Source organism: Pseudocercospora fijiensis (genome assembly GCF_000340215.1).
Source record: "Pseudocercospora fijiensis CIRAD86 unplaced genomic scaffold MYCFIscaffold_1, whole genome shotgun sequence".
Taxonomy (NCBI): Eukaryota; Fungi; Ascomycota; class Dothideomycetes; order Mycosphaerellales; family Mycosphaerellaceae; genus Pseudocercospora; species Pseudocercospora fijiensis.
This window is the reverse complement of record NW_006921532.1, coordinates 11,242,381-11,265,011: the sequence shown is the minus strand read 5'-3', so window position 1 is coordinate 11,265,011 and position 22,631 is coordinate 11,242,381. Positions and strand designations below refer to the sequence as shown.

General features: G+C 47.1%; 6 protein-coding genes across 6 annotated transcripts; 4 read left to right on the top strand and 2 right to left on the bottom strand.

The window, feature by feature from the left end:
* The first annotated feature begins 15 nt into the window (after positions 1-15).
* MYCFIDRAFT_57005 (uncharacterized protein) lies at positions 16-1,404 on the top strand. The gene is made up of 3 exons (XM_007922012.1): positions 16-902; positions 959-1,113; positions 1,166-1,404. Exons 1-3 carry the CDS (start codon positions 24-26, stop codon positions 1,203-1,205), a joined length of 1,074 nt encoding a protein of 357 aa, XP_007920203.1. The 5' UTR covers positions 16-23; the 3' UTR covers positions 1,206-1,404.
* Positions 1,405-1,679: 275 nt separating this feature from the next.
* On the top strand, positions 1,680-1,904 carry MYCFIDRAFT_103423 (uncharacterized protein; the record flags this gene model as incomplete). Its single annotated transcript, XM_007924014.1, has 1 exon — positions 1,680-1,904. A coding segment is annotated over one exon (225 nt), but the record flags the coding sequence as incomplete, so codon positions are not given.
* A 3,375-nt stretch (positions 1,905-5,279) lies between these two features.
* On the top strand, positions 5,280-6,871 carry MYCFIDRAFT_150257 (uncharacterized protein; the record flags this gene model as incomplete). The annotated part of the gene is made up of 2 exons (XM_007924013.1): positions 5,280-6,516; positions 6,569-6,871. The coding sequence occupies 2 exons, from the start codon at positions 5,280-5,282 to the stop codon at positions 6,703-6,705; spliced, it is 1,374 nt and encodes a 457-aa protein (XP_007922204.1). The 3' UTR covers positions 6,706-6,871.
* Positions 6,872-7,206: 335 nt separating this feature from the next.
* Positions 7,207-10,364, top strand: MYCFIDRAFT_193524 (uncharacterized protein; the record flags this gene model as incomplete). Its single annotated transcript, XM_007924012.1, has 6 exons — positions 7,207-7,300; positions 7,385-7,534; positions 7,634-7,728; positions 8,209-8,259; positions 8,383-10,284; positions 10,335-10,364. The coding sequence occupies 6 exons, from the start codon at positions 7,207-7,209 to the stop codon at positions 10,362-10,364; spliced, it is 2,322 nt and encodes a 773-aa protein (XP_007922203.1).
* A 173-nt stretch (positions 10,365-10,537) lies between these two features.
* On the bottom strand, positions 10,538-11,461 carry MYCFIDRAFT_171083 (uncharacterized protein; the record flags this gene model as incomplete). The annotated part of the gene is made up of 1 exon (XM_007924011.1): positions 10,538-11,461. The coding sequence occupies one exon, from the start codon at positions 11,459-11,461 to the stop codon at positions 10,538-10,540; it is 924 nt and encodes a 307-aa protein (XP_007922202.1).
* Positions 11,462-11,488: 27 nt separating this feature from the next.
* Positions 11,489-12,519, bottom strand: MYCFIDRAFT_171082 (uncharacterized protein; the record flags this gene model as incomplete). Its single annotated transcript, XM_007924010.1, has 6 exons — positions 11,489-11,584; positions 11,621-11,773; positions 11,807-11,871; positions 11,905-12,077; positions 12,128-12,447; positions 12,484-12,519. 6 exons carry the CDS (start codon positions 12,517-12,519, stop codon positions 11,489-11,491), a joined length of 843 nt encoding a protein of 280 aa, XP_007922201.1.
* Between the last annotated feature and the right edge of the window lie 10,112 nt (positions 12,520-22,631).

The following is a 22,631-nucleotide window of genomic DNA, read 5'->3' as shown; positions in this document are numbered from 1 at the left end:
ATACATCGTCGCCATCGACAACAATGGCTCTTCTCGTCGATAAGCATCGTCCGCGAACTCTCGACACCCTCTCATATCACCCCGAACTTTCTGAACGACTGCGAGCTTTGGCAAATAGCGGCGATTTCCCACATCTGCTCATCTATGGCCCATCAGGAGCAGGCAAGAAAACACGAATCACAGCCACTTTACGCGCACTATACGGTCCTGGTGTCGAGAAGATCAAGATAGACAGCCGAGTCTTCCAAACTACTACAAATCGCAAACTCGAATTCAACATTGTCTCATCCAACTACCATCTCGAAATCACTCCTTCAGATGTCGCCAACTATGACCGAGTCGTGGTGCAAGACCTGCTCAAGGAAGTCGCGCAAACACAGCAAGTCGATCTATCGGCAAAGCAGAGATTCAAGGTCGTGGTCATCAACGAGGCGGATCATCTGACAAGAGATGCACAAGCAGCACTGAGACGGACGATGGAAAAGTACTCGCCGAATCTACGTCTCATCCTGCTCGCGAACAGCACAAGCAACATCATCGCTCCTATCAGATCTCGTTGTTTGCTGGTAAGAGTTGCTGCACCCACCGAAGAAGAAATCTGTGAAGTTTTGGCGAAAGTCGGGAAAGACGAGCGATATACAGCATGTCAGCCATTGGAGAGGAGGATTGCGAAAGAGAGTAAGAGGAACTTGAGACGAGCACTTCTCATGTTTGAAGCGGTGCATGCACAAAACGAGAATGTGTCAGAGAAGACGCCGATTCCGCCACCGGATTGGGAGGCGTTGATTGAGGTTATTGCGAAGGAAATTGTGGAGGAGAGAAGCCCGGCGCGGATATTGCACGTCAGAGCGAAGCTGTACGACCTTCTCACACACTGTATACCAGCGACGACGATTTTGAAGGTGAGCATACTGTTTGCGTGCGTTGGGAAGACTGCTTGCTGACCGGAATCTTCTAGACTTTGACATTCAAGCTCATGCCCAAGCTCGACGACACTCTGAAGCCAGAAATCGTCAAGTGGGCAGCTTTCTACGAACATCGCATCCACATGGGCAGCAAAGTCATCTTCCATTTGGAAGCCTTTGTCGCAAAGTTCATGCGATTGTACGAAGGGTACGCATGGTACAGATTCCTCGTCTGGTGTGACTATACTGATACATCGTAGACACCTCCTCGGTATGGATCTCGACGATTTCGATGATTGAGCAACGAGCAAAGACAAAAGGGTTTATATCTGCGCAACATTCACATGTTTCGAGTGCAACATTAGCGGGGCGTTTCTGGGCGTGGTGTGTGTGGATCTTCTGCAGGGTATATATAGTTTCGTCATCGTCACGACCCTCTCTCCAGCTAAAGAGGGCGGGCAAGCACCACAATGGCAGTCATTTGTTCCACCGTAACCACAAACCATTGAACTTACTTACTTCCGTTCACTCCTTCAAGCTCACACATCTCAACTTCCCTCAAGTTTCACAATCACCAATCGCCAAAATTTCTCCCTTCTTCAAAGGCGGTTCCGGTTCGCACCGTAAAAGCGGATCTTGGGGTTCATTCAGCATCATGTCTTCCGACTCCAAATTGATGGATTCAGAAATTGGAGGTGAACAAACACAGTAAGTAAAGCGAAAGCCCCACACCCATCTTCTGACTCCCACCTTCTCTAACCTTCTTTGCTGTATGATAGATACGAATCCCAATCCACAACCCAAACCCCACACAAAAAGTCCTCGGGTCAGCTCGGTCACGATCAAAATATGAGTACCACAGACCCGAGGAATTCTGAAGAGGGGATACGAGCGCAGAAGGAGAGGGGAGAACATAATACGGAGAATTTTCGATACGGACAGACAGTTTCTGAGGGTGGGATGAGTGGGTTTACGAGCAATCAGAGTGGGGAGGCGGATGCTGGGAATGAAAAGGTGGAGGGGAGGAGGGTTGCGGGGTATGGGAGTGGGAATGATGTTGGTGCGTGATGGGATGGATGATGGTATTCGATAATATAATGGGGAAAGGGAAAGAGGATGTGGCTTTGAAGCATATGCGTAGACAGAGTGTCACCTGCATACGGGAAGCCGCTCCACGGAAGAATCTTTCAGCTTTCCTTCGCCTGGCGAATTTCGTGCATATCTTTGCTAGACAATTCTGTATGTGTTCAAGTAGTTTCCGGTCGTTCCCTACCGATCTCGTTGTCCGCTGCTGGCTCTAGAGGAAGGCTGTGGCCATTCATCGACGAAGGCAGAAGGAGAAGTGGAATTGCACCACATCTCGAAGGCTGTATATAGCCCACCCCGGTCTGCCTAGATGTCTTCCCGAATGAACGTATTACAATGTCTGTCCATTGACGCGATACGCGATCCTGTTTGGCGTGAAGTGAAGATGCAGAGGCAACGCATGTGGTCTACTCGAACCAAAGGCGGTGGAGGCAGGATTCTGGAAGCAAAGTGGAAGTGCCGCGATGACGCTAGCAGGCGTTGCTCGTTGCAACAAGTGATCGACGAGATCTACTGTAGAATCCTTCGTGAGTGCAGCAGACGTGTCACATGCGAGCGAGCGCAGAACAAGAAGAAGAAAGGCAGCGCGTGCGGATGTCACTGTCGCTGTGTCTGTGTCTGTGATACTGCCGACCATGCGACGTGATGGATGGTTCCTGCTTCTGCACCAGCCTCAGCCTCCGCACTTGCCACAGAAGGTCCGGGCTAGAGGCGCGCCTGCTCCAATCGAAGCAGTCAAACAGCTGCTCACGCGTACGCGCACGCGCACCAGCAATACCACCCGCTTCATCACCTGTTTCTCCATGCGCTGGGACTGGTCGCGCATGTTGGGTGACGTCGGGCGGGAGTAGAAGAAGAGAAGCTGAACCGTGAAGAGAAGCGAGTCTTGCCTTGTCACTTACCTGAAACGCTCTTCTCGTCGACAATAATTACCGCATCCATGTCCGTGTTCACGTCCTGCTGATGAGAGAGCCCGAGTCCCGCCCGCCAACCACCACCCCATCACGCGTCTACACTACTGTGCACGCTACTCCTGCCACTCCCATGCGACCTACGTTTGCTCAGTATCGCGACACCACGCTCGTTTGACCGCTCTGCGACAATGCTTGGGCAGTGAGCCTATTTTGGAACTTTGCGCTTGCGCTTGGACTTGGTCAAGAATCTCCCAATCCTGGAACCATGGCTTATGACCAGCATTCCGCATATGAGCCTCCCCGCAGAGCCTACCTCGACCGACAGCAGCCTTCTGCTCCTGCTCATGCCCACGCTGGCTACAATAATAATAATGACTACGCCGAGTATGCCAACACTCCGTACACCCAATACGATCAAGCCTACCCTCCGCCGTACCAGCAGCCGAACTGCGCTTATAATGATGGCGATGACCAGAGCATGAACGGCGGACAAGCTATGAATGGGCATCAGGGAGGCTACGACATGCCTCCTCAGCAAAATCTGCAGTACCACCAACCACAAGAGCGTTCCTATGACCCGAGATACCAGCCTCGAGCGCCCCGAGGTCCACCAGATCGAGGACCAGCTCCCAGCCAGCGTGGACCTCCATCTGGCAGAGAACCACAGCACGCAGCGCCGCGGCGCCCTCCAATGCAGAATGGCTACTCAACACAAAGTGCACCGCAATACGACCGCTACAGCCAATCCAATGCGCAATACTCCGAGCCTCCTCCACCTCAGGTGCATAACGCGTCCACGCACAATGTCAAGACTTCGATGGACGACTGGAAGGCTCGGGAGAAGGCGAAGATGAAGGCACAGGCTATATCGCCAGAAGTTATGCCCTTCGATAATGCCTTCCCAGTCTTTGGCGGGAAAGAGAGAAAGCAGAATCGACCTGGTTCCGACCCATCGATTGAACCGAGTCAGCACGGAGGCGATCATCAGCGACCCGTGAATGCGCTTGGGCAAAGGCCCGGAGCGTCCAGAGAGAACAGCTACCAGAAAGAAGGATACGAGGCTCATGCGCATCCACGAAGACCAAACATGGACAGAAACCACACTGCTCCAGAAGCTCCCAATGGCAGGTTCAACGGAGCGCCGCCGCCACATGTCCGACAGGGAAGACCTGGCTACAATCAAGCACCTCCGGAACAGCTGCAACGTCACCCCACAGCAAACATTGCGACACCAGTCGACCAGCAGTATCCTGATCAATGGCCCATGGTGTCTGGTCACACTCCTCCGAAAGCTGCCCATTCGCCACCTCAGCATTCTGCGAATCACGTTAATGGCCATGGTTATGCACAAACTACTCAATACCAGCAGGGGTATGAGCCTAGTCAACCTGTTTCGAAACCTCCACCAAACCAGCGCGCACCACCTCCGATTGATACCAGACAGCAGTATGGATACAACGACCATAACCCTCTCAGCCCTGCTTTTGTTCCACCGCGGCCTTCCACCTCACACGGCGCACGCCCGCCACCCGGCCCAGGCTTGATGAGCCCTGTATCGCAACGCTCGACGCATGCAAGCCCACCACCGAAGCCCTGGATGCAGACCGACCATAGCAGAGCTGGAAGTGCTGGAAGCGCTGCAAGTGTTGGAGATATTATCGATGATTACGGGACAAACGCTGTGCCAGCTCCCGGCCAGCTCAAGCGTGTGCCGACCACTCGCGCGGAAGAGATCGAGGCAGAAATGCCCGACTTTGACTGTGCAGCACCATCTCAGACTTCGATGCTCCATAAGCGTAATCAAACTATTGACAAGCACCTTGCGGAACCATCGACCACTTCACTACCGCAGCAGCCGCCCCCTCCCATGCCTACTCCAGGCTTACCTCAATCTTCATCTGCGCCGGATGTGCGTTATGAGCAGCAACCTTACCAGCCCGCCGGCAGACCTCCGCCGGGATCAGTACGTGGCCCTCCAAGGCGCGGCATGCCAGGTGATGGGTACGGCATGCCAGGTGCAGGTCCTCAGAATGGCTACCAACAGCAGCCTCGGGGTCTGCCACCCAACGATCCCAGATACCAGCAAGACCCTATGCGGCCACCACAGGCGCCGTTTGCCCAAGAGCCACCGGTCAGACGATCTTTGGATGACGGCAGGCCAATGCCGATGCGCGGTGGTCCTCCTGGACCTCCCGGCCAACAACGCTTCTATCCACATGGTCCGCCTCCTCGAGGAGAGTACCCTCCACAACGTCCAGAGTTTGACCGAATGCAGAGTGCGCAGACTACATGGTCCGATCCTGGTCAAGGACGCATCGCCACTGCGCCTCCACAACGACATGGGATGATGAGCCCGCCGAACGGACCAAATGGCATGCCACTGACCCAACAACGATCTGGCCCAGAGCAGCAACCTCTTTCAAACAATCCCGATGCACTTCCTCATCATCCTGTGCCTGTGCGGCCCGGCCTCATGGCGCAAGGCGGTTCGCAACCCGCAAAGCCACCTCCCGTTAGAAACCACAACGAATCTACCAGCTCCGACCCTTCTCATCAACGGCAAGCGTCTAATCACTTTGCACAGCCAGTCACTCACGCCGAGCTCGATAGACTCCGCGCTTATGTTGATGCCAATCCAAATAATCCGAAGCAAACGCTCATCTATATCAAGAAGCTGGTCGAAGCAGCCTCTGTGCTGGCATCAGATGGCGGTCGTGCTGATCCCAAAACTACCGCGAAGAATCGCGAGAAGTGGATCATGGAAGCACTTAAACGACTGAAGCGGATAGTCAATTCTGGATATCCTGAAGCACAATTCTATCTTGCAGACTGCTACGGCCAAGGTATGCTCGGTCTCGAGGTGGACACGAAAGAGGCGTTCAAGTTGTATCAAGCAGCTGCCAAAGCTGGTCATCCTCAAGCAGCATATCGAACCGCAGTGTGTTGTGAGATGGGTCCCGAAGAAGGAGGCGGCACAAGCAGGGACCTTGCCAAAGCAGTGCAATGGTATCGCCGTGCTGCTACTTTGGGAGACGGTCCTGCCATGTACAAGATTGGCGCTGTGCTGCTCAAAGGACTTCTTGGGCAGCAACGAAACGTCACCGAAGCTATAATCTGGTTGAAGCGTGGCGCGGAGCACGCAGATGCAGACAATCCTCATGCTCTTCACGAGCTCGCCGGTCTCTACGAGTCGTCAAATACTAATCCCGAAATCCGTAATAAGGTCGTTGCGGATGACGCTTATGCTCGCGACCTCTTCATGAAAGCTGCTGGGCTTGGATACAAGTTCAGTCAATTCCGCCTCGGCCAAGCGTACGAGTATGGCAATCTGGGACTGCCGATCGATAACCGTTCCAGCATCGCATGGTATACCAAAGCTGCAGCTCAAGGTGAACACCAAGCTGAGCTTGCATTATCTGGATGGTATCTCACCGGTGCTGAGGGAATATTGGAACACAGCGACACCGAGGCCTATCTATGGGCCAGGAAAGCCGCCAGCTCGGAGCCTCCTCTTGCCAAGGCAATGTTTGCTATGGGCTACTTTACCGAGAATGGCATCGGCTGTCCTCCGAGCATGGATGAGGCGAGGAAGTGGTATGGTAGAGCTGCTTGTAAGTCGAGAGGTCGTTGCATCATATTTTTACCACTGCTAATTAACCACAGCCTACAAATTCCCCAAAGCTGTCGAGCGACTTGAAGAGCTGAAGAGAAATGGTGGCAAGAATCGATCTGCGCCGCAGAGTGGGAAACTGACACGCAAAGATCAGAAACACAATGAGGAGAATTGTGTGGTCATGTAAATCGGTAAAGAGTGAGGAAATGCGTGATATGATTGATGAGAGGACGAGACTCACGGTTTGAGAAGAGAAGAGCGGTGGCGTTGGACTTGGAATGAGCTGTACTGATACCACTCGGTTGAATAATAATATAGGGGAAACATAAATTCAGGAAGCTTGAAGTGTCGTGATGAAGACCTTGATGGTTCTGCAGCCGCCTTCTACACTTGACGCCTACAACAACACTTCGTCTATACCAGCAATATCGGCATAACGGCATCACACATGCGCTCTCATATCATCTTTCCCATTTCCCATGTTTGTGCTACGTCATATACCAAACCTTCTTCTGTCCGTACGTACTCCAGGCCAGAGCCAGAGCTCGATAACTACATACCTATATCACTTCACCTTCATACAAACACACATTCTTCCCTCTTGGCACATCAACATCGTTCTCATCATCTAATCACCCTACATATTCAATACACTACCCATCCAACTTCATCAACCCCTACCAGACACATGTCCTCCTCCACCCCCCAACACGACCAAAAACTCAAACCCGTCCTCTACGCCTCAGCAGACTCCCTCCAAACCTCAGGCGCCCAAACCGACGGTGCGCAAAAAACCCCCCCCCCCCCCAAATCTTCCTCCCATCCTTTCTTTCTTTCCTTCTCTTTACTCATCGTAATTCTCCTAGGCATCCTCCGCCAAAACGCCCTCGTCCACCAATGTCCCAACCTCTGTGCCACCCGCATGCTCGCAAAACCTCATACTCAATCCGCTATCCATCATCATGGGGAGGAGAATACGATTGTTTTCGCGCATGCTGGACATGGGGTGATTGTTTGTAAGTTGCGCGAGCCGAACGAACGAAGTGAGGCGAGAGAAAGACAGACTTTATTGTTTGGTTTGGTTTGGTTTGGCTTCGCTGCTGACGCTCAGCCAGTTGACGGTGGAAAACGTACACAGGAATTGGAACCCGGGGATTTTGCGCTGATTCCGGCTTTTGTGGAGCATCAGGAGGTTAATGAGAGTGATGAGGTGAGTGCAAGGACTTGAAAACAAAAAAAAAAAAAGGAAAGATGGGTAGGGGTGCGGGATGGTGGCTGATGGGTGATAGGATGTGGTTTGGTGTATTGTTCGATCTGGGGAGGCGCCGATTGTTGTGAATTTACCTGGGGGGTGGGGGACGAGTTGAAGATGAGATGAGTTCGGGGAGGGAGATGGAAGCGGGCTTGTTGGATATGAAAAAGTCCTTCAAATTGAATGAGTATTGTTAGGTTACTGGGATTTTTGGCGTCATGATAGGCAACCTGAAATCGCCTCTTGTCTTCTGAGCTTCTGCAGTATTGGTCGTCGGTCGATGGGTCAGCATTTTTGGTTGCCTTGTTGATGCCTGAAAAGCGGGCCCTCAAACTCTATCTTTCGACGCGACTTCTACGCGTTCTGACTGACATGACTTCAATTATTTTTCCCATCACATAGAACATCGGCATCCGTGCTACTATGAAGAATCGACAGTCGACACTCGTATATCTTGTCAAGTGGCAAGATGGTAGTGACAAGGGTGCTGTGTGTGGCTGAGAAGCCATCCATTGCAAAGGCTGTCGCTCAGCATCTGGGTGGCGGAGACGTTCAGACTGTGGGCGGCAATGTGGAAGACAATGCTTGTGTACGAACTGACGGTATGTGCAGCACAACATCCCAGGCAATCAATATGTCAAGAACTACAAGTTCACCTTCAACTTTCCAGACTGGGGCCAATGCGAAGTTACCATGACGTCCGTCCTCGGGCATTTGATGATGCATGACTTTGAGCGTCGATACAAAGGCTGGAATTCTTGCGACCCAGGGGTACTCTTCGAAGCCCAAATCGAGACCTTCGTGGCGGAAGACAAGAAGCCTGTCGCAGACAACATTGAACGCCAAGCTCGAGGAGTACGATACCTCTACATCTGGACGGACTGTGATCGAGAGGGTGAGAACATTGGTGCAGAAATCCGAAGCTGTGCCCTCAAAACAAACCCTGGCCTCAGTAATGGCAGGATTGTTCGAGCTCGATTCTCCAACATCGAGAAGCAACATGTGCTCAACGCCGCGCGCCGACCAGGTACTCTGGATGATGCTCAAGCGAATGCAGTCTACGCGAGAATGGAACTTGACCTTCGGATCGGCGCCTCGTTCACCAGGAAGCTAAGTATAGGTCTCCAAGAGATGCTGGGCAGAGAGCCAGGCAAGGGCAGCGTCATCAGCTATGGCCCCTGTCAATTCCCAACTCTGGGCTTTGTCGTCGAACGATACTTTCGCGTACAGAATTTCGTTCCTGAACCATTTTGGGGCATCAAAGTCATGCATGAGAAGGACGGTGTCAAGGTCAAGTTCAATTGGGCTCGGCAGCATCTTTTCAACCGCATGATTGTGGTTATACTGTTCGAGCGCTGCCTGCATGCCCGACTTGCGCGAGTCACGAAAGTACAGACTAAGCCGACGAGCAAGTGGAGACCGCTGCCACTTACTACAGTGGAGTTGCAAAAATGTGGCAGCAGATTCCTGCGATTGAACAGTCAAACTGTGATGAACATCGCAGAAGGACTGTATCAGAGGGGTTTTATCAGCTACCCTCGAACAGAGACTGACCAATTCGACCGCGGCATGAATCTTCAAGCTATCGTCCAGAAGCAAGCAAACGGCCAAGCAGCGTGGAGTCAGTACGCGCAGCATTTGATGAACGGCGGCTTCGTCCAACCCCGAAACGGAAACCACAACGATAAAGCACATCCTCCTATCCACCCTGTGAACTTCGCCGCTGCATCTGTCCTCAGCTCAGATGAACGCCGCGTCTACGAATTCGTATGTCGAAGATTCCTCGCATGCTGCAGCGACGACGCAAAAGGCTCCAAAACCGAAATCAGCATCCTCTACGGCTCCGAAACCTTCAACGCATCAGGTCTGACCGTTCTACGTCGCAACTACCTCGATGTCTACCCCTACGACAAATGGACCAGCAGCCAGGAATTGCCGGATTTCCGCGAAGGCGAGACATTCGAGCCTACTGAAGCCAATATTCATGAAGGTCAGACGTCCGCGCCAGGATATTTGACTGAGCCGGAATTGATCGCGCTCATGGATGCAAATGGTATTGGCACTGATGCTACGATGGCAGAGCATATTGCGACCATCAAGACACGCGAGTACGTGATGACTAGACCTCGTGGTCGACAAGCTGGGCAAGACGCGGTCGAGATGTCTAGTGAAGACGACGAGCCAGCGGGCGGAGGCAGAGGCCGTGGGCGCGGTCGTGGACGAGGCGGTCGGGGTAGAGGCAGAGGACGCGGAGGTCGTGGCGGGGGAAGCGAAAGGACTTCTGGTGTGGAGGAGTTCATTCCGAGCACTCTCGGCATGGCTTTGATTCAAGGCTACGAACAGATGGGTCACGAGATCAGCCTGGCGCGACCTTTTCTGCGCAAGGAGATGGAGCTCAAGATGAAGGCTGTGTGCGAGGGACGGAGGACTAAGATGGACGTGGTTCAGGAGACGATTGAGCAGTATCGGGCCGTGTATTTGCGCTCCACACAGCGGTTTGAGGTGCTTCGACGAGTAAGTGGTCATGCCTCGATTTTGTATGTGTATGCTGATTTTGAGACTAGTCGGTACAGCGATATGTACTCGGTCAATGAGCCTTGCGCTTTGATGGCATGTTCCACGATAAAGTCAATGCCTCTGTTGCGCGATTGCCGAACGGGGTTTCTGCATGGGAGCATCTCTTCCCATTAGCACAAACCCTTCATAGGCAACTTTGCCACCGACCCCAACTTGCTGGTTGCCCTCGAACTGTGTCTTTCTCTGCTCCTCATTGTGCCTCAGTTCCGTCATCTTTCCGTCCTGCGAATTCCTGGTGAACCTGATCGCGCTCCTCCTCGGTCGCAGCCACGGTTCTGGGTATCCAGACATACATGAAGGACACACACTCCTCCAGCTTGTGAGAACAAGAATTTGACATGTCGTCCAAGATCTGACGGACAGTCTGTCCCACAGGGTGGCGGCTACCTGCTATTGACTCCCATATTTTGATCTCGTACTCCATGGAGTCCGGACCGTTCTTGGTAGTATTGTTGAGGAGCTTATTCATGGTGATGCCACTTCTATCACAGGCCGTGATCTCGATGGTTTTGAGGTAGGTGCCCTTGTCCTTCATGCGCACGCTGATCTGCAATGTAGCGGAGGTGCATGGTGGGTCCGTGATGTTCATGTGCTGCCACGATTCTGTGGCCTTGGATTTGGGGCGTAGGATGAGCTGACGTATATTACGCGGTAGGAGCAGCATCTCCGACTGATTTGGTTCATCGGAAATGGCGCACGCATGCCTCCCCAAGCAGACTCGAAGTTCGGTAGGAATGGTAATCATCGGATTCTGCGTGACGACGCGGAGACCTTCGGCGAGGATTTCGGTGTCTGGGCTCGGAATGGGTGAGACTGCGAACTCGTATACTTTGAACCAGCTCTCGTCGTCTTCCCGGTCTTTGCCAACGATGGCCCAACGTTCCGATGCCACGTTCTTGTTCGAGGGCGTCAGAAAAAGCATCTCCTGCAGAGCCGGCGAGGTTGCGACGATGGTGCGGAATTGCTGACAGACACTCTGCGCCACAAGCGCTTGTTGCGGTGGCAGGAGCAAGAAGATGTTCTCGAGCAGTTCTGCGGTGTCGAAGACTGCTTGGCGAGCAGCGGCCGTCGCCTCCAACTTCGCCTTTGAGGAGCGTTTGTCCATTGGCTCCATCTTCCGAGGTGTGGCCAATGTTGCAATTCAGCTGGCTAATGGATTTTGTGGTGGCGAGAGCTGCTTGAGTATGCACTTGCGTGTTGATGTGCAGGTGATGGTGAGCTGATGACGAAGCGCGAGCTATGAAACGGCTTCTGCACGTGCCTGCCTGTGCACGGACCAAAAGGCGCCACCCGCTTGCGCCGATTCACATGCAGCCTCGAGTCTCAAGTGTGGATCATAAGGTTTGGTGTTGATATCAGAGGATTCGTCAAGATGTCTGGACGCATCCACCAGGTGAAGACCGGCTTCTGAAGGTTCAGTGACGTGCTAAGCCATCCCATCCCCTGAGAAGTGCATCACGCGGAAGCGATGGCGTAACGCGCTCACATCATCGCAGCTTGGTGCCATCTTGCTGCTTGTAAGATCTTAGCCAGTCGTCTTGTGAAGCTGCTGACCACAGGCGTACTGGTTCAGACTGTTTCCCAGCCTAACCGTTTCAGAAAGCAAAGTCGTGATGTCGGTGTCCGGGAGTTGCTCTCTGGTGGGCAAGCACATCTTATCACGCTTCTCGATGGCATCTCCGACTAAAAGAGCCATGCTGACAGCTTCGGAGGCCAGCGATTCAATGTCTCTGCCGATCGCGATCCATTATGGCGCCGCTAGGTTGATGCTTTGCGCTACAAAAACGATTCCATTATGCTGACTGGACGAACGTGCGAACGGAGTCTTGAAGGACTACGAGCCTCTGAGCTCGAACAAGGCTTGAAACCCGCCCATATGGGCCAGTCAGCCTTGCGGGTGCTGTGAAAATGCTTGGAACATCTCGTCTGGAGAAGACAAGTCAGCAGGTTGGTTCTGAATGCAGGAATCCAGCGAAGACGTGTGCACTGGAAGCCAGGATATACTGTGCGGAAGGTAGAACCACAGAAACCCATTGTATCGCTCACTGCCTCTCCGAGCATCGTATCCTTGCTTTCTTCGTCGGCCTTCTCATTCGCCAGCTGCATGCACTTCAGTGCTCCGTATCGCTCTTGTACTTCGATGGATATCTGCTCGCCAGATACTCCAGGCATAGAGCATAACGAGAGGCATTTATACTTGATGTAACTGATGTATTGGAAGAAGGACTAATCTATGTAGAAGTCCGAAGATGGAGTGCAGCAGTTGCAGCCTTAGGCATTAGGCACGTGATGGACCCTGACACCTAGGTATACACTCCAAGTTACCCCCTTAGCACGTACATATCGCTATAGAATAAAACAAACAACACAATAGCCATTCTGTTAGCAAAGCAAACAAGGGGTATTAGGTAAGCAGAAACAGGTAAACAAACTAGACTACTCTTAGGTTATATAAACAAAGCAAATAAAAGGCCCTTTCTTCTTAGTATTTAGTAGCTAGCTTTATAGCGCTCTTAATAGCGGCCTTGCAATCTACTAGGTTTAGTTGTTTAATAAAGCGGCCGTGCTTAGTCTTGTTAAGCGGCTTAGTAAAGCTATCGGCTATCTAATTATATATACTAATCTATTAGACGATAATAGTACTATTAGCAATCTTCTCTCGAATATAGTAGACACGAGTATCTATATGCTTTGTGCGGCTATTAATAGTAGACTTAGTAATAGCGATAGCGGACTAATTGTCCTCGTAGAGCGTAACTAGAAGAATATAGCCCTTGTAACTAATTTCCTTTAAGAAGCGAGCTAAGGTAACTGCTTCCTTAGCCCCTATAGTAAGCTAAACATACTTAGCCTTAGTTAACGACAGTATAACGAGCGTCTAGCGGCCGGACTTATATAATAGAGGTCCGCCTACGATAGTAAAGTAGAAGCTGCCTATAGAGCGACGAGTAACTAGATTATTAGCCTATAAGGCGTTATAGTAACTAGCGAACTTAAGGTCGTCTTCGTTTAGGTTGCCTTAGAAGCGCATGCTACGGCTAAGGGTACTAACTAGGTACTTAATTAGCTAAAGAAGCGCAGTATAATACTCCTCGGTCGGGTTAGAAATAAATCGTAACAATAGGCCGGTAGTATAGCAAGCATCTAGCCGAGTAATTATTGCTAGCTAGAGGGCTTTACTAACACCCTCCTAATACTAAGTCTTAAAGGCGGTACTAGCTATATAGCCTTTAGGTACGCGTTAAATAGATGTCTTAACATAACGAGGCGCTATTAGAGTAGCTAGACTGATACGGCTACGCATACTATACTTCTCGTAGAGCCTATTTAAGTAGGCGTCCTAAACGACGTAGATAGTGCGCTTATTACGGTCGCGGATAATGCGCATGCCGAGATAGTAGTAAAAGTCGCCTAGTTCTTATATATTAAAGCGCTCCTTTAGCAACTAAGCAATAGCTTCTAGTACTAATAGGCTATAGGCGATAATAATTATATTATCGACGTAGATAACAATAATCGAGCCGCTAACAACGTGCTTAAACATATAGACGTCGGGCATTATTAGAATAAAGTCTAGGCTCTTTAAGTACTTCCGAAGCTCTTTATACTACAGCATTAGTAACTGCTTTAGACTATATAGGGCCTTTAGTAGTAGGCAAACTATGCCCTTGCTACTACGGTCTTTAAAGCCGTATAGCTGTTTAACGTAGATCTTATACTTATTACTAATAAGTGCGTTAAGGAAGGCAGTTAGAATATCGTACTGCTTAGCTTCTAGGTCGTAATAAGCGATTAGGCCGAATAGGGCCCGCAGTATAGATAGCTTAGCGACAGCCGTATAGGTCTCGTCGTAATCCTAGCCTTTAACCTACGTAAAGCTACGGACAACCTAACGAGCCTTAAACCGGCTTACATTTCTATTAGCGTCTCGCTTAATAGTAAAGACCTAACGACTACGAACAACCTTCCTACCTTCTAGCACCTCTAACCGAGATATATAAACCTATATATAGTTGTTAATTAGTAACTTGTATTTAGCCTCGTAAGCTTCCTTCTACTATAGCTAATATAGCGACTAAGTTGCTTCCTTATAACTCTTCGGAATAGGGATAGTTTCTTTAGGCTTATCGGACTGCTTAGTAATATAGTAGGAGGCTATAAAGCCCTTAATATAGGCTATCGGCATATTAGCTATTATGCGTCGAGTCGACCGCTAGACGCTACAATCGGCTAGATATCTACGTAACAGTTTACGAGCGCTCTTATTGCTTCGTATCTTGCGTATAGAACGATTGCCTGTCTTAGTTAGCTGCTCAAATTTAGGCAACTAGCTAGGCTCGCCCTTCTTAGCCTACGGGTCGTGTACTAGCTGTTCTTTAGCAAACTAGAAACTATCTTTATTACTTAAAGGCGGCTAAATAGCTAGAAGGTTATCCTTAAGCGGCAATAGATTAACAACCTTATTAGCTAACTTAATACCCTATATAGGTTCTTCTTCCTCCTACTAAGCTAGAATATGCTAGACTATACTAGCGGCCTCCGCTTATAGTAGAGCCTCGTTGCTTATAGAATTAAACAAAGCCGGTATAATAGACTCGAGTGTAACAAACTCGTTCTTAGCTAGGTTATTAGGATTAGCGTATAGATTTATATCCTCTAGAAGCGACAACTTGTCGTCCCCTAACTTAATAAACTAGACATCCTTCGAGGTAACAACCTTGTATTCGTCGGATAAGTAGATTATATATTTGCTAGAGTCTACTAAGTCCTTTGTATAACTAACTAGTTTGCTAAGCCTTCTACGAGCGTTAAACTTCTTGCTACGAGCTATACTATAGTCGTAGACAATAGCAGTATAGCTATAGGCTCGAAGGTATTAAAGGCGTAGCTACTTCCGAGACTAATTAAGCTCCCTAGCTATAATAGCATAGGGACTAAGGCCTTCTAAGGTTCTAGGAGTGATATTAAGAACCTATGTTGTAGTAGCGACTGTATACGGCTATAAGGCCTTTAGCAAATTAGCGTAGAGTATTATCTTCCGAGCGGTCGTGCATATAATATAATTACTAACTTTAGCTAGGCCGTTCTAAGTAGAAGAATGCGGTGCCGTAATCTGTAGTATAATGCCCTAATTACGAGCCTAGCTTAATAGCTAATTTCCGCCGTACTTACTCTCTCTATCGAGGCAGTAGATTAGGATCGAATAGCTAGTTTATATACGGACGTATATACGGTAGTCCTTAATTGCTACTACAGCCCCTAACTTTAGTAAGCTAGTATATTCGTATCGATAGGCTAATTTTGCGTATATAAACAACGTAAAGTAGCGTTCTTATAGTAGACTAGGGTTAGTAATAGTAACTATATCTATATAGACAATATAGTAAATAGTAGATAGTCGTAGTCGTAGTAGTCGGTTATATTCCTTATATAACGTTGCTATATAATAAGCGATACAGTTGCGGAAGTTACTCTTATTCTTGTTACTAGTAATAACAATCTGACCCTTAGCCTCTATTCGCAACAGCTTACGGTAATAAATATAGCTATATCGCAGATGCTATTCTTCTATCGTACCTGTTAGCACCCCCTTCTTTAATAGAAGCGCAACAACCTAGCCGTTAGGACTAGAGGTTAGTATATACAGATAGGGGAGACTATTCTTTCGGTATATCTAAGCAATAGTAACCTCCGAGCCGTTAACAATAGTAAACAGCACGCGCTTATCGTTCCGATAGAAATAGCCCTTCAAGTTGTCGGTAAGCTTCTTAGTAGACAGGAGGTTAGCTACTAGACCTAGTATATATAGTATATTAGACAACTTTATACTGCTTACACTACGCTTATTAACTACCTTAGTCCAAGCTATTCCGACTATCGTAGTATACTTCGTATTGCTACTAAACCGGATAGGAATATAATAGCCTTTATATTTAACGAGTAATAAAGGGTCGTTAACTATATATATACTAGTACCTAAGTCGACAACCTAATTAGTAGTACGAGTACTAGTAGTAAGAGCTATAGACACCTAGTCGCTAATAGTAACTATAGTATTTATAGTAAAGGCGTAATTGTCGCTTAGGCCTAATAACACCCCCGGGGTAGCATTAGCCGTATATAGCCCCTAAGCACTATTCTAACTAGATAGCGGCTGCTACTAAGTAGTTAGTCTACGCTGCTACTATTGCTATATCCCCTTCTTCTTAGCCTTCTACTATTTACGACGCAGTCGGTTTTCCTCCTTTAGGTAAGAGTACTTAGTATAGCAGCGGTTAGAAGGGTGTAACCCCTAATAATAGGCGCACTTCTTATAGTTAGACTAATAACTATTCTAGTTGCTTCTACCGCGGTCTCGACTATTAGTATTATTATTATTTCTGCGGCTACTACGACCGCTACGGTTCGAGTTACCTCGACTATTGCTATTACTATTGCTATTGCCTTATAGTTGCTAGCGCTAAAGGCCGAAGAAGCTATTATACTAGGCCTAGTTTAATTAAGCTACATTCTTATTAAGTAACGCGCTAATAATATTATTAAGGGTGCTATTATTAATAGTATATTCTAAGGCGCGTATCTACTTACGGCGCATCTATACGAATGCCTCGTAGAATAGTGCGATCTATATAATAAACATATAGACAGCCTAATATTAGCTAATAGCTAACTTAGTATCCTTTAAGGCACCGAGCTTCTTCTTATATTCGTTATAGAACTTCTTAACGTCCTTGCTATCGTAGCGAAGAGTAATATAGTCCTAGAAGAGCATAAATTTAGTAGACCTACCTTTACTAGTATATTTCTTCTTAAGGAAGTCCTATACTTCCTAGGATATAGACAGACTAAGTAGTAATTATTAAATATTACTAATACAATTAGCGAAGATCTAGGTACGCGCCGTTTAATCTTTAGAGTCCTATTTGTCTTAACGGTCCTTAAATTCTTTAGAAGTCTTACTAGAGGCCTTAGTAAGAGGTCGTAGGCGGGTGCCTTTATTAGGGCTAAAGAGGCTACACGTAATTAGTATATAACTAGGCCGAGTAAAGCTAGGGTCTTGATGCCTCAGGCAGGGCTTGGCGCTTGGCGTTAGGCTAACTCTCCTGCCTTCCTCCCTCTCTTCCTAGTTCCTTATCGAATACTACTTATGCCTACTACTGCCCTATCTACCTACTAATATACCCTTCTTATATAGTATTCGATCTACCCTTTAAGGGCAGTAGCTAGATAGTCCTTATTTCAAGCTTTTAGCGGTATAGCTACGAACAAGACTAATCTAACTATATTGCGCCCGAAGAATAGGACCTATACGTACTATTCTATCGAAACAACCGTACCAATCATTAAGCAAGGCCTTCTATACGGCCTATTACACTAAGTTAAGCATACTAAGCCGATATCTACTAATTCCGCTATATCCGTATCTTAGGGGCTAATAATACATTATTAGTGTCGCCCCTTATAATAGCTAGTTTATTACGAAACAACAACCGTACTACCGCTAGCAGCGCTAGCAATAACAACGCTAGTAGCACAGTTCCCGCTAAAGTGCCTACTAAAGTGCCTCCTACTAAAGAGCCTGCCGGAGAGCCTATTAAAGAAGAACCTATAATTCTAGGTAATAATCTAGAATTGCCTGTTAACGACATTCTTAACAACATTGTTAATCGACGATATAGCTAGCTAGCCTTTAGCCCCTAACTAGTAGGGAGACTCTAAAAAGCCACCTAAAATAGGCTTACTACCCTACGTTAAGAACAATAGCTAAAGGATAACCTCCTCGAAATTCGCCGCCTTTAGGAGGCCCTAACAACTAATACTAAGTCGATAGCAGGACCTTCCTTACTATTAGTCCTAGTCTAGAAGAAGGATGCTAAACTTAAGGACTGCACCGTGTTTAATAGCTCTAGTCGAAAGCAATACAACGACTACATTTGTAACTATAAGCTTAACTAACGAAACGCACTAAGGGCTCTACTAAATAACTATTCACTAGTCGTCTATGCTATATAGTATATTAACGGCGACCCAAAACGCACCTAGGATAACTATTTTAACTCCCTTAATAACTAGACTGCTATTTAGTAGTAGACCTACAAAACTATTATGCTAGACACCCTTAGGAACCCTATACTAAGGCAACAACACGCTTAGAACTAGTACCTTCGAGCTAAACAAAAGACTAATCAATCGGCTCGCTTATTTAAGGCCTATTTAAAGACCCTCGAGGACGATCTACTAGCTAAGACCGACTCTATCTAGATTTCCGAAATACGCCCTAAATTGCGATAGGAATTAGTCCTTAAATTAGACCGCCGCCGTATATTTAAACAGACTAACCTAATACGCATTTAAGTTATAGTCGAGGTAGAAACAGCTAAACGAGCTAGACCCCGCAGTAGTTCGGTTTCCGAACTACTAAACGTATATAGTTTGGTTTCTTAGCGGCGAACTAGCTCCCTAGTTCCGGTTTAGTTTTTTCGAACTATATAGATTCCTGGTTTGAACTAGAGACTGTATTAGTTTTACTATAAGGACACTCTTATTCGACTGCCGGCTACGATTGCCGGCTATAATAGTAACTCTGTTACATTTACTACGCTCTTTTGCCGTTGCTAGGGCGTAGTTGCCGTTGCTAGGGCGTAGTTTTGCTATAAGGACACTCTTATTCGACTGCCGGCTACGATTGCCGGCTATAATAGTTACTAGGTTGTATTTACTACGCTTTATTACCGTTGCTAGGGCGTAGTTACCGTTGCTAGGGCGTAGTTGCCGTTACTAAGGCGTAGTTACTATTGCCGGGGCGTAGTTGCTATAGTTACAAAAGCTTACCTATATAACGTTACGTAGGCGGCAACAATTAGGGCTTCGCGACATTCTTACACTTTTAACTTCTTCCTCTATACCTATACCGATAATAACTACTATACGCTGCGCCCCCGCCCCTTTCCTTTATAATAGTAAGAGAGAAGCGCGCCGCGCGCTAAATAGAAGATAGAACTAAAGACCGCGAGTTTATTTTGCCTAAGCGTCTAACTAAAAAGCGCAAGACTAAAGAGAAGTACTCTACGAAGAAGAATTCCGTACGAGACCGCGAGAGAAAGGACAAGATAGATAAGGATAAAAGAGCTAAAAATAAGAGAAGAAAGGCGCGGAATAAGGCATTCTATCGATAGCTAGCGCCTATAGAAAAAAGTGAAGGTTGGAATAAGAAGACAACCTAAGAGAAGGCTAAGAGGAGGAAAGAATTGCGGCTAGTTTTCGAGCGTAAAGTTCTAGTAGCGTAAGTCAATCTAGCTAGCGGCCGTAGCTAGTAGCTATAGCCGGCAGCCGTAGCCGGTAGCTATAGCCGGCATATTTTTCTTTAATACGTTAACTAATAGCATTTAGACCTATAGCCGCTACCTCTATCGATACGACCGATAGTAACGGAGATATTTAGATAGCCGAGAACAATAATGCTAGAGTTTAGGATGCCGCGATAGAGCTTAATGCTACGAATAAAGGAACTAAAAAAAGCGAGGAGATACTATACGTCGATCTAGTAACAGGTATAGTCTTAGGGCCTAACGCTATAGACGATAAGCGCTAGGAGTGGATCGAGTATAGTTAAAGAGACGAGATACTAGTAAAGGGCTAAGGCATAAGTCCTATTAATCTAGAAAATTATAGTTAAAGCTACTACGAAAAGCTAGTAAGGATTGGAATCGAGACTAGTCGTCTTTATATCCTCAATATAGAGTAGAAGTTTCTTTATTAGTATTAGAGCGAAGCCTTTGCGTCTATAAAGGCAAAGTAGCTTGCGATTAATGCGATCGGGGCTAGGTATCTAGGGACGGTAGAAGTATTACTATAGGAGGAAGGGGTATAGGTAATTATTCTATACTCGGCATATATAGCCGGCGTTCGTAGCCGGCAGATACTAATAGTTAAATAGAAAGCGTTTCTCGAAGGCAGAGTGCTACTGCTATATAAAATCTTTACTAAGGTAGAGAGGGCTTGTATCCGGAATCTAAGCTGCTAGTAGGATAGGTTAGCGTTAGAATTCTCTGAATCTCTATATAAGCCTCCGAAGGATTACCTATTTTAGCGATACGGCTTTATCTCGACTACTCTGTAGGTACCCGAAGAAGCTCGAGCGCTCTTTAAGGTCTTTACTAAGAAGCGGAAGGAGTTCGAGGATTAGGATTAGTTAATAGAGCTATTAGTTAGTCTTAGGTTTCGTAGTTAGACTCGGCCTAAGCATTTGCTTGTCGAGTGTCTTATACCGAAAGAGGATAGATTAAGACTGAAAACGAGCTTAGATTCGTTAGGTATAGTAGCTCGGTTCCGTTAGTAGGAGAGAGCCGCCGTATAGAAGGCAAAATTCAGGTAGTTAGGGTAGCTAGGAAAGAAATTCTAGTAGTTAGGCTAGCTAGGGTAGCTAGGAAAAAAAATCTAGTAGTTAGGTAGCTAGGAAACAAAAAAAAAAGGTAGCTAGCTATTTACTGCCTAGCTGTTCCTAACGATACGATGCTATAAAAGAAAGGGTGTTTCTCTATAGCTACTAGTATACATCTACTACTCCTAAGTCCTTACCTTACCGTACGAAACCTCAAAATATGCTAACCGACATTGTATATACACTAGGCGCTATACTAGGAAGGGTAATAACGAGACGATAGTCGAAACAGTCTAGTATACGAGCGAGATTGCGATAACGTCGAGAGGAGGTCGTATACTTACCTTCGAGCCTATCGAGTCCTAGACTACGATTAGGGCTAGATTTATCCTCTCCGAATCCTAGTAGTAGGAATTCATTATAGGGTACTACTACCTAGTCCTTACCTTTACGGAGTCTAAGCAGAAGGTTGTTCGGAGATATAAGAATATCGAGTATTAACCCGGAAATCTTCGAAAAGGCTAGCTAGGCGTATCTTTAGAAACCCGAGTATATAGAGCAGTTTAATTAATAGGTCTATAAGATATAGTTCCCTTTATACTTACGTTCGAAGGAGTATAAACTCCGGAAGTACTCGATACGATAGGGGAGTAAGGAGCGAACAGATACATTCTAGAAGTTCTTTATAGAGGGGATATTGCACCGTTATACGACTTCTCGACTTAAAGGTTAACTAGTAATTATCTACAACTTCTACGGTTTAATCTTAAAATACCCGAAACTAGGGGATAGGAACTTATCGCCTACGAACTATCTCTATTCTAAACAGTATCGGGAATCTTAAGGAGAGAGGAGAGTTAATATAGATACAGCGTTCTAAAAAGAGGTATATCTTCTAAAATGCCGGCTATAGCTGCCGGCTATAGCTGCCGGCTATAGATTCCGGCTACCTAAATCAACCGTAGAGATCTAGCTAATTATTATAGGCTACGCTTAAGGAAGCTCTAGGATTGAAGGCTACCGATTTCTCCCTCGAAGACTTTAAGCAACTAGCAAACGAAATGCTAGCTATAAACGGTCTTCCGGAAGACTTCTACGAAAGGGAGTCTATATAGAAGATATACCTATATCTTACAAACTACCCTCCCCTATTTCTCGGCGCGACAACCTAGCGTGTTATATTCGAAAAGAATAAAGAGGCTGCGTTAGACGATATTCGGGAGATCCTCCGTAATACTCGCCGAGTAGCTATTGCTATCGATAGCTAGTTAAGCCGGACTATAAGAGCCTCCTTCCTCTCGATTATACTATACTTTATTAATTCGGATTAGAAACTCTAGGAACTTATAATCGGATTCCCTAAAATTCTAGGTTCCTATACTAGTAAGGATATAGCGAAGCTTGTCTATACGGTAATAGACAGGGTTAGCGTAACAACGAAACTAATCTCGATTACTACGGACAACGCTAGTAATAATCGAACATTATATAAGGCGTTATATATACAATTCACTCGTATATGTCTTTAAAATTACTAATTGTATCGATAGGGTCGAGTGCGTAGAGGAGATTATAAGGTCTACAATCTAGCTTAATCTTCCGAATATTAAGCTCGCTACGATTCCGGATACGTACGATAATACGCACGATAATAACGATAAAGAGGAGCCTATTAATAGCCCTAGCCCTATTAAATCGGAGCCGACGTCGTTGCTAGTTATATCCCTATAGAAGTTTCCCTACCTCGCTTATATAGTTCAAATCGCGATCCGAGCCCTCTTTAAGACGCTTAAAATTGCACTATTAAACGACGACTAACAGAAGATCCTAGATAAGGATAAAGCAAAGTCGAAAGTCGAGAAACTTATTATAGTAATAAGACGGGATAAGGCAGAGAGCCTCG

Excerpts from the sequence above, each read along its gene's own strand:
- MYCFIDRAFT_57005 (XM_007922012.1), top strand. The coding sequence starts at position 24 with ATGGCTCTTCTCGTCGATAAGCATCGTCCGCGAACTCTCGACACCCTC. Across the intron at positions 903-958 it reads CAGCGACGACGATTTTGAAG|ACTTTGACATTCAAGCTCAT; the intron begins GTGAGCATACTG and ends GGAATCTTCTAG. Across the intron at positions 1,114-1,165 it reads TTCATGCGATTGTACGAAGG|ACACCTCCTCGGTATGGATC; the intron begins GTACGCATGGTA and ends GATACATCGTAG.